The 9,817-nt window shown below is 40.1% G+C and overlaps 3 protein-coding genes across 3 annotated transcripts in view; 2 read left to right on the top strand and 1 right to left on the bottom strand.

The window, feature by feature from the left end:
- Window positions 1–842, bottom strand: part of LOC116401485 (E3 ubiquitin-protein ligase HERC2-like) — a 24,780-nt gene extending 23,938 nt beyond the window's left edge. Inside the window, exon 1 of the mRNA XM_031879899.1 lies at window positions 740–842. The gene's annotated coding sequence lies outside the window, so the exon portion shown is untranslated. The remainder of the gene's footprint in view (window positions 1–739) is intronic.
- A 718-nt stretch (window positions 843–1,560) lies between these two features.
- LOC116401484 (magnesium transporter NIPA1-like) lies at window positions 1,561–5,043 on the top strand. The gene is made up of 5 exons (XM_031879898.1): window positions 1,561–1,772; window positions 2,507–2,554; window positions 3,095–3,185; window positions 3,744–3,904; window positions 4,199–5,043. Exons 1-5 carry the CDS (start codon window positions 1,640–1,642, stop codon window positions 4,702–4,704), a joined length of 939 nt encoding a protein of 312 aa, XP_031735758.1. The 5' UTR covers window positions 1,561–1,639; the 3' UTR covers window positions 4,705–5,043.
- Window positions 5,044–7,565: 2,522 nt separating this feature from the next.
- LOC116401483 (magnesium transporter NIPA2-like) lies at window positions 7,566–9,811 on the top strand (the record flags this gene model as incomplete). Its single annotated transcript, XM_031879897.1, has 5 exons — window positions 7,566–8,264; window positions 8,483–8,539; window positions 8,794–8,884; window positions 8,967–9,127; window positions 9,373–9,811. Coding segments are annotated over exons 1-5 (1,031 nt in total), but the record flags the coding sequence as incomplete, so codon positions are not given.
- Between the last annotated feature and the right edge of the window lie 6 nt (window positions 9,812–9,817).

The following is a 9,817-nucleotide window of genomic DNA, read 5'->3' as shown; positions in this document are numbered from 1 at the left end:
ACACATATACACAAATATATATACATACACATATACACAAATATATATACATACACATATACACACACATATACACATATACACATACATACACATATACACACACACAAATATATATATATATATCATATAATTCACAACCCAACTACCAGACATGTTAACGTTACACATCTACATTTTAATTAAAGGAATGTTACCAAAATGCTGCATACTTTATCTGAATCAATCTTGTATCAAGTACTTCCAAGTACCTGCAATTTATATCAAATACTAATGTAACGCGCACAACTGTGACGTCACCTTTGCGTTATAGCTTATAATTCACTTGCACGACTTTCAAGGTCTAAAAGATGTAATAACGTTATCCACAAATATAGTTAACGTTATTACATACATGAGAAAAAACGAGTAGCATTCAATGCTAGCACGAGTAGCATTCAATGCTAGCACGAGTAGCATTCAATGCTAGCAAGGGCACAGTCTCCGTTAGCTGTGCGGCTAGGGCTAACTAGCATCGCTTGCTAGACGGCTAGCTTTAGCCGCACAGTCTCCGTTCACGTTAGCTGTGGGACTAAAGCTAACTAGCATTACTAGCCTAGACAGCTAGCAAAAGCTACACACCAGCTCATCATCATTTCGTGCAACGATTAACGGGCAACCGGAGACGTGACGTACCGGAGACTTTAGCTACACAACCGGGGTAAACATGACATTATTTTCTGATGAATGTCTAAATTACCTGGGGTCTCTTCTCGAGCTTATTCTCGTCCGCTCAGCTGCTTTGCTGCATTAAACAAGACGGTTCATAATATGGACTTGATTGACAGGTCGCCGACTGAGGCACGAGGCATGGAAACAAACTACGTAGTCGTCACCAGGGGGAGCGATTGGGGTGCGATTGATTTTTACCGCAGTATCCCGCTGAGGCGGGGTTTCTTGAAGCGAGGTGAGCGCCGATTAGTTTTTATTCTCGCCCGCTCGTACCGGCCTGGATTATAAAAGGAGCGCTTCTTTGGGATTTCGAGGCGGGACATCGGAGGGGCGGGGTTGTCCCGGAGTGAATACAAACCGTCCGCTAGATGGCGCTGTGTCGCAGGAATGTGGTCTTTATTTTACAGATGTTATATTTAGATGCAGAGTTACACATTTCATATAGTTTTAGATGTTTATTTAATTATAGAGTATGTATAGCTCTCTATATTCTGATTCTCAATCTGATTTTGATTTCTATTTCGAATTTATTGTGTTATTAACATTTTAAAGTCATTAAATCTTAACGCTTTTTAAATTCGTAATTCTGTGAACCTCTGTTGATCTCAATATATTCTTTTCATAGTATCTTTTTAAAAACATTTTAATTAACTTTACTTATATTCTTTATTTATTCGTCATGTCTATGCATTAATACACCAAAGCAAATCGCTTGTATGTGAAAACCTGATTCAAAGACAGTTTTGTTGACGCATGCGTACTATGCCAGTTTCGTTCGAGTGACTCCATCTACCATGGTGCAGCCTGGTACTTCTTGAACCGCGCATGCGCAGTGTCCCACTTCCCAGTCCAAACTACGAAACTGGACAGTGGACCGTTCAGTCATTCTTCTGTCAAACTTAACTAAAGAAACAGCTAACAGTGAAAAATGGCGACCGAGTCTGAACCGAGCAGTGTTTCGTTTCCGGTTAGTGGAATAGTGATAGCGGTGGTGTCAAGTTTCATCAACGGCTCCACTTTTGTGCTTCAGAAAAAGGGAATATTACGGTCGCGCGACAGAGGTAGACATTTTCTGTTCCGGTCACATGACTAAGCTCCTCCGCTTTTATTCTGAAGTTCTTATGTGTCCCATAAAATTATTATTCTGTTTTTATTGTCCCCAAACTGCAGAACTTACTGCCTCTGGATATTGAATAACATACCTCTCCTTTAGATCTGGCTTTTATTTTGAAGTAATGCCTTAGTTAAGTGTTGGTTTAAAATTATTATTATATTATTATTATTATTTATCCCTGTTGTTGATTTTATTCTTTTGACTTCTATTTTGGAGTAATGCCTGAGTTATTAAAAGTTGATCATTTAATATAAAATATTAACTTTTAATAACTAAGGTATTACTCCAAAATAAAGGTCAATAGAATAAAATAAAGGGATAAACAATAATAATATTATTTATCCCTATTGTTTATTTTATTTTATGCTTCTGACTTTTATTGTGGAGATTTACATTGGTTTTTAAGCGTTAATCATTGTTTTTTACATTATTATTACAATTATTATTTTATTGATCCCTGTTTATTTTATACTATTTACTTTTATTTTGGAGTAATGCCTTAGTTTTTAAAAGTGAATCATTGTTTTTATGATTATTATTTATCCCTGTTGGTTTTATTACATTGACTTATATATATATTCCCCATATTTATACATATATTTATATATATATATACAACTATATATATAATATAATATATATGGAATCACTCACAGACTGAACCTGCTGTGTTTCCTGTAGGAGCCTCTTACCTCACAGACGGGGTGTGGTGGAGCGGCACACTGTCCAGTGAGTACAGCGCCACCTATCGACTCTGGAGGGTTTGGCAGGTTGATTAGTATTTAATAGCTGGACTGGATATATACTATTATGAAGTATATTAAAGATGTCTGGAATACAACACTTTGTCCAAAAAAAAACATTTCAAAGATCTACAATTGATTTTTTCTAAAATAATCATTCTGGATATCTACAATATAATTGTTATGAGGAAAAACTCTTATTTCAGATTAGAATGAAAATATAAAATAAATAGTTAAAATGTCATTACAGATACCCACAATGCATTTGTCGTTGCATTGGACACCATTTTAAAACAGAAATGGTTAACAGTCATATTTTAAATATCCTTCAAACATTTCTCCGACAGTCAGACTGTATTCTTATTGGTCAGAGGTAGAACATGTGTTTCCAGATATCTAAAACTTGAAGTCGAAATTAAATGTAAGTGTTCGTTTGAACATTTCCAGTAATAACTAGACTGCACATGAGGCCTCCCCTCACTAACACCAGAACACATCGTGACTCACCTGTTAATGACCTCATCAGTGATCGTTGGTCAAATTGGGAATTTCCTGGCGTACAACGTGGCCCCCGCTGTGATCGTCACCCCACTAGGAGCCCTCGGAGTGTTGTTTGGGTGAGTCTCTATATGAACCAGTCTCAGTCCAGTCCTGATCCTCTATCAGACCTCCATCAGTAAAGAGACCATCAGAGAGAAGATGGTCTGTTTCTGTAGAGTTATTCTTGATGCTCGTCATCGGAGCCACGGGTCGGATTCTGGTGAAACCAGATGAACTCATGCAGGTTCACCAGAACCTCCTTCAGCTCAGACTCCAGCAGTGACCCGCTCGAGGGAAGGGAGGCACGGGAGAACCAGAACCAGGACTGAGAGGGTCAGACTGTCAGACCCTGCTGCAGTAGAATGAGAGGTTTTCTACAGGGAGTCTGGTGCTCAGAGACACTACCACTTTAGTCCACAGGGGGCGACAGAACCAACACAAAGTTAAAGTTCCTCATAGTGACTTTAAATATTGTGGTGCTGAGAGTCGTTCTGGTCTATGTATGTATGTGACATGAAGCCATAATGAAATGCTTTACTCTCATAGAGACACTGTAATATTTCACATCTATACTTAGCACCAGACCTGAGCTCCTCTCAGGACTCCATCATAGCCTCCCTGTTGTTGTGCTGCAGGGCCGTGCTGGCGTCTCTGATCCTCAGGGAGCATTTGAACATGGTGGGGAAGCTCGGCTGTGTGTTGTGCTGCTGTGGCTCCGTGGTGCTCATCATTCACGCCCCTAAAGCCCAGGCTGTGACATCCAGACTGGAGCTGGAGGACAGGCTGTCAGACCCAGGTGACTGTTATAGAGGAGGAACACGACTCTTTTACTTCACTTTTTATGAAATATTATTGATTTTAAACATGCTCTTATATTGTTTCTTATCATATTATATTGTAAATCTTAATATTTTTTACTTTAAACGATGTTTTACACTATTGCACTCTGTTTATTCTCACGCACCAATCAGTCAATTTCACTGCTTGTGCAAACTTGGCGATAAACCATTTCTGGTTCTGATTTCTGAATAAATCCAACATGAAGTAATTTAATAAAGTAACTGTCTGTCTATCTATCTTCCTCCTGCAGTGTTTGTGGCGTACGCCCTCCTGGTGGTCCTGCTGCTAGTGGTCCTGATCGTGTGGATCGCTCCGGCTCACGGATCCTCCAACATCCTGGTCTACGTGGCCATATGCTCCCTCTTGGGCAGCTTCACCGTCCCCAGCAGCAAAGGACTCGGCCTGGTGGCGCCGGACGTGTTCGGGTCCGACCCGGGGAGCAGCGGCACCGGAGCTCTGCCTCTGTTCCTGGGTTTACTGGTGACGCTGGCCGTCAGCGTCCTCCTCCAGTTCTTCTTCATCAACAAGGCCCTGCAGAGCTTCAGCTCCAACGTGTTCGATGCCGTGTACTACGTGGCGTTCACATGCAGCGTGATCGTGTCCTCGGCGCTGCTCTTCAGGGAGTGGACGGCGCTGACGGCGGCCGACGGCGTGGCCATGCTGAGCGGTCTGACCACGGTGAGCGTCGCCGTCGTGTTGCTGCGCATCTCTCAGGAGGCTTCCATCACATGGAGGACCAAGAAGAAGACGCACTGATGAAGAGGACTTCATGTTTACACACTGACTTTTATCAGAACAGGTTTATACCTCATGTCTCCAAACAGCAGTTTAAATGAGCAAACTGTGTGTTTAATAACTTATTTCATGTGTTTATCTTCAGGCATTCTTTATTGGTGCAAAGGGCCGAAAGACTGAGCAAATGATATATATAAGTATAATAATTACGGTAATATGAATACATGCATAATAATCATAACAATAATATTCATAATATTAATAAAGTCACCTTGTTTCACTGAACATTTGACTTGAATGCTTTCAGTTTCTTATGGAACATTTCTTAGTTACTGTGTAACTCAAGAATATCACCAAAAATAAAACCTTTTTATTCTTTAATCATTCTGTCTTTAATTTAATAAATAATCATGAATTAAACTCTGATCGTCACTTCTCATAGATGTTAAAGAGAACACTGAGGGAACTTCACATATTTATATATTGTTAAAAGCTGCAAAGAGGCTTAAACACATTGTTCGCTGGTTAATAATTGTGTTTCTGTCCTTTCAGCAGAATCAGACTCACTTTGACTTCTTCAGTGTTTCTCAATCATTGAGTAACTTCAGAAGTTTAACCAAGACTCACGGACGAGCTTAAACTCATCTTATCTTATCTGGGTATGAATCTGTCCAACGTGTCAGTCATGTGATTTAGATTATTGATCTACATTATGAACATGTTTACAGACTTTCTTTATTGTTTAATAATGACAAACCAAATCATAAAGAAAACGATTGAGCCAGAGATTAAAACATACAAATAAAACGCAAAATTAAATTAAATTAAATACAAAGTGTATACAAGTAATACCAACCCTAAGTGCAAAATATAATAACTATAAAAGCAGAAAAATAAGAAGTAAATTAACGAAAATTAAATCGTTAATAAATTAATAATATCAAATATTGCACATGTCAAAAAAGTAAGATAGTAATATGTTCAATATTACTTACAAGCCATATAACTCCTTTCTTTGATAAGCTTGATTTAAACGTTAAACTTAATAAAACTAGTTACATAGTTCACTTACAATAAACGATTTCTTCACTTCATTTAGAAAAACGTACAATAATTTAAATTAATAAAATAAAATAAAAAGTTTATTTTTTAATTTTAAATGTGGTTTGAATTATTATTTTTTAAATAAAAAAAAATGTAAACGTTAAAAAATAAATGAATTCTATAAATAACATTTTTAAATGTATATATATATGCCATATATATATAAATAATTAAAAATAAATAAATAAAACGTACATTAACTAAAATTAATATTATTTAATATCGACGTCACAATCTGAATTTCAAAACGTACAGACGCAAATAATTCATAAATAAGACGATCGCATTCCGCCGGTAGAAATGGATCCTGTGCTTATAAACAGAACACAGGACACAGTTTAACAGACTACAGAGAGAAACACCTCTACAGTGGTGATTACTGTGTGTCTTTATTAGTTATTAGTGTTATTAGTTACTGTTATTAAGTACAGTGATCATGTGAACACACAAACTTATCAAAAGTCTCTCCAGCTGTTAAAGCCGACTGACAGCTGATCAGCTGTGATCAGCTGATCAGCTGATCCTCCGTCATCAGAAACAGACGTCGCTTCACGCCTCCAGTAGTCTAGCGAGGGTAAAGAGCTGGTCCACTGTTCCACGTTTTTTAAATGTGGTTTGAAAAACAAAATAACATAAAAAATACAAAAATAAATAAAAATTACATTAATTTAATGTACATCAATACATTAATGAGTTTAATTTCCCACTCATTTCGGTCGTTCTGACGTTATAGTTTGTATTATAAATACTATAACAATAAATAAACACGGATATGAAATCATGCTGAGTTGTACTTTAAGACAACGTAAAGTGTAGAATGACTACAATAAAACAATAAACACGATAAAGACTCGACTTTGTCTCCACTTCCGGTGTGTTACTACCTCTGTGGTTTGTGGACTTCAACCTGCTGGAGGACTCCCACAGTTCAGCGGTCACAGCTCCTTTTGATAAGCAGAAGAAGAAGCTCGCAGTGCGGCAGTCGTGAAGAAGAAGCTCGCGGGTAGCTATGCGACGGTTAGCCACAGAACCCGGAAGTAGGCTAGCTATTAGAACCCGGAAGTAGGCTAGCTATTAGCTCACCGCCAGCTGCTAACACGTTAGTTCTCGTTGGGTAAACCGACCGCCACCCTTTTGAACAGGTATTAAAACTCCCTATTAAGACTTCTTCTCAAAACCTAGCAAGCAAACCGGATATCCGCATTATTCGTGTTTTAACGCTAACTGACTTTAGCTAGCTAGCCTGCCAGCCAGCTAGCCGTCACGCTAATGCAAGCTAACGAGAGATATCCTCGCATTTAAATGCCGTTAAACTGATTAAAATGTAACGCAGTGGTGCCGCCATGGTGCTGATTTCACTGGGTGATAATGTAGTGACATGTAATAGACGGGTAGTTAACAAACGGGGAGTCTGCTGCTGGTTTATTGGAGGTTCCCAGCAGCTTTGTAAATTACGCCCCAAGGCTACGGAAGTCATTACCCATGTAGCTTCTGGAGCTAAGCTACAAAGGAAGCGTATAAACTTCACGTTAGCTTTGAACGAGCTGTGACGTTTATGATTCAGGCCTGAGACGCTTTCTTGTGTTATGAGTTTTAAGCATATTTTTAAATTAATTTGTATTTTATTATCAAGTGGCTGTTATTTTCCACCGTACGTTATTCATTTTATTCATTATATTACTTAATTTAATGTTCTCATCAAATTTATTTTTATTTTAAGTTATACGTTTTATTTATTATATTTTATTTTTGATCTTATCTTTATTTTATTATCAAGTGGCTGTTATTTTCCATTTTACGTTATGAATTTTATTCATTATATTTTCATTTCGATCTTGTTTTTTATTTTACCGTCTTGTGAGTCATATTTTCCATCTTAAATTTTGCGTTTTATTCATTATATTTTCATTTTATGTATTTTTATGTTCTTATAGAGTGCGTGGTATTATCCGTCTTATGTTGCCTTATATTTTCACTTTTTATCTTGATTTTAATTGTATTATTAAGAGTTATTTTAATACATTCTGTCCGTCTGTCCCAGTTTTCAAGTTCCTTCGGTTTCTCTGTGAACTGCTCGTAAACTGGTTGATTGTAGTTCCGTCACATAAACCTCAGTGGAGCGTCACACCCTCAATTCTTCTGTCTTCACATGTAATGTTGACCGAGCTGCAGAGTTGCACAATGTTCTGTGTTAATGAACCAAAGCCAGACTGAGACTCACTCATTCCTCAGCAGTCTGTGTGTTTCTCAGGTGTCGGGTCAGAACTGTACCGTCGGTGATCATCGCTGTTCGCTGGTAAATGTGACGGACCACCGCAACGACACATCCAGCCTCACTATGGGTGAGGACCGGGGCAAGTACGACTTCTACGTCGGTCTGGGGTTGGCCGTCAGCTCCAGCATCTTCATCGGAGGAAGTTTCATCCTCAAGAAGAAAGGACTCCTGCGGCTGGCCAGGAAGGGCTCCATGCGGGCAGGTAAAGCACGACACAGCTGCCCGGCCCGGTTCTTCTTCATCTTAACTCACTTGAATGCTTTACTTCCACTTTCATTCATTTCATTTGTAAAAGGAAGGCTTTCTGTTTTTATTTCTTTTAGAAGTTTACACTTTGATGCTTTTTGTTTATGATGGTAAATGTTTGCTCACTTGGCCTGCAGCTTCCTGACGTTTTCATAACTCGGGTGTTTTCTTCAGGTCAGGGTGGTCATGCATATCTGAAGGAGTGGCTCTGGTGGGCTGGTTTACTATCAAGTAAGTAATCTAGTGAATACCTTTTATAATATAACATTATGTAACTTGTTGTGTTTTAGTATCTAAACTATTATTTAAGACGCTGTTAAACCATATCAGAAACTTTCAGACTCCTGGATTTCTTTTGACCTGCAAAGAACCAAACCCATGTGTACACTGGAGCACCTTTACTGAGTGCTGTTGCAGCACACTTCAGCTTCAGACAGTGTTTACCTCTACCATGAGTCTAACTTCATAAGTCTTAATCCTGATAGTGGGAGCGGGTGAAGCAGCCAACTTCGCAGCCTACGCCTTTGCTCCGGCGACCCTGGTGACCCCACTGGGAGCGCTCAGCGTGCTGGTCAGGTACGGACGACTCGCTGCACCTCTTCTAACTAACCAACTTCATTTGAATAACTTCTAACTTCCTGTGAACGCGTCTCTGCAGCGCCGTGCTGTCGTCCTACTTCCTGACGGAGCGCTTGAACCTGCACGGGAAGCTGGGCTGTCTGCTCAGCATCCTGGGCTCCACCACCATGGTGATCCACGCTCCTCAGGAGGAGGAGATCAGCAGCCTGGACCACATGGCCAAGAAGCTGGTGGACCCGGGTACGGAACCAATCAGTGTTTCACCAAAGTTTACCTCTGAATCACGCTTCATAACATGTTAGAATGAAGCCTGCTGTGCATGATTTAAAGAGACAGTAGTGTTTGTTTCCTGTAAGTAATAAACAGACGATGAATAAGAATTCATAGAATACAACCACACTTCAAACCATCGAAGACGAGCCGTTGTTAATCTTAGATTGAGATATGAAATGAGTGAACCCTTCACTCCCTCTTTTCTCTCTCAGGGTTTTTCGTCTTCGCCACCCTCGTGATCATCGTGGCGCTGATCTTCATCTTCGTCGTGGGTCCCCGTCACGGTCAGACCAACATCCTTGTCTACATCACCATCTGCTCAGTGATCGGCGCCCTGTCGGTGTCCTGCGTCAAAGGGCTGGGCATCGCCATCAAGGAGGCGATCGCCGGTAAGAGCGTGGCGAGGAACCCGCTGGCGTGGATCCTGCTCCTGGGCCTGGTGGCCTGCGTGAGCACGCAGATCAACTACCTGAACAAGGCCCTGGACATATTCAACACCTCGCTGGTGACGCCCATCTACTACGTGTTCTTCACCACGTCCGTGCTCACCTGCTCCGCCATCCTGTTCAAGGAGTGGGGCCACATGGGCGCCGACGACATCATCGGCACGCTGAGCGGCTTCCTCACCATCATCGTGGGCATCTTCCTGCTGCACGC

This window comes from Anarrhichthys ocellatus, unplaced genomic scaffold (genome assembly GCF_004355925.1).
Source record: "Anarrhichthys ocellatus isolate YVR2014 unplaced genomic scaffold, GSC_Weel_1.0 scaffold479, whole genome shotgun sequence".
NCBI classification, from domain to species: domain Eukaryota; kingdom Metazoa; phylum Chordata; class Actinopteri; order Perciformes; family Anarhichadidae; genus Anarrhichthys; species Anarrhichthys ocellatus.
The sequence above is the reverse complement of the archived record's forward strand: the minus strand, read 5'-3'. Positions and strand labels throughout refer to the sequence as shown.

Excerpts from the sequence above, each read along its gene's own strand:
- LOC116401484 (XM_031879898.1), top strand. The coding sequence starts at position 1,640 with ATGGCGACCGAGTCTGAACCGAGCAGTGTTTCGTTTCCGGTTAGTGGA. Across the intron at positions 1,773-2,506 it reads ATTACGGTCGCGCGACAGAG|GAGCCTCTTACCTCACAGAC; the intron begins GTAGACATTTTC and ends TGTTTCCTGTAG. Across the intron at positions 2,555-3,094 it reads GTGGAGCGGCACACTGTCCA|TGATCGTTGGTCAAATTGGG; the intron begins GTGAGTACAGCG and ends TGACCTCATCAG.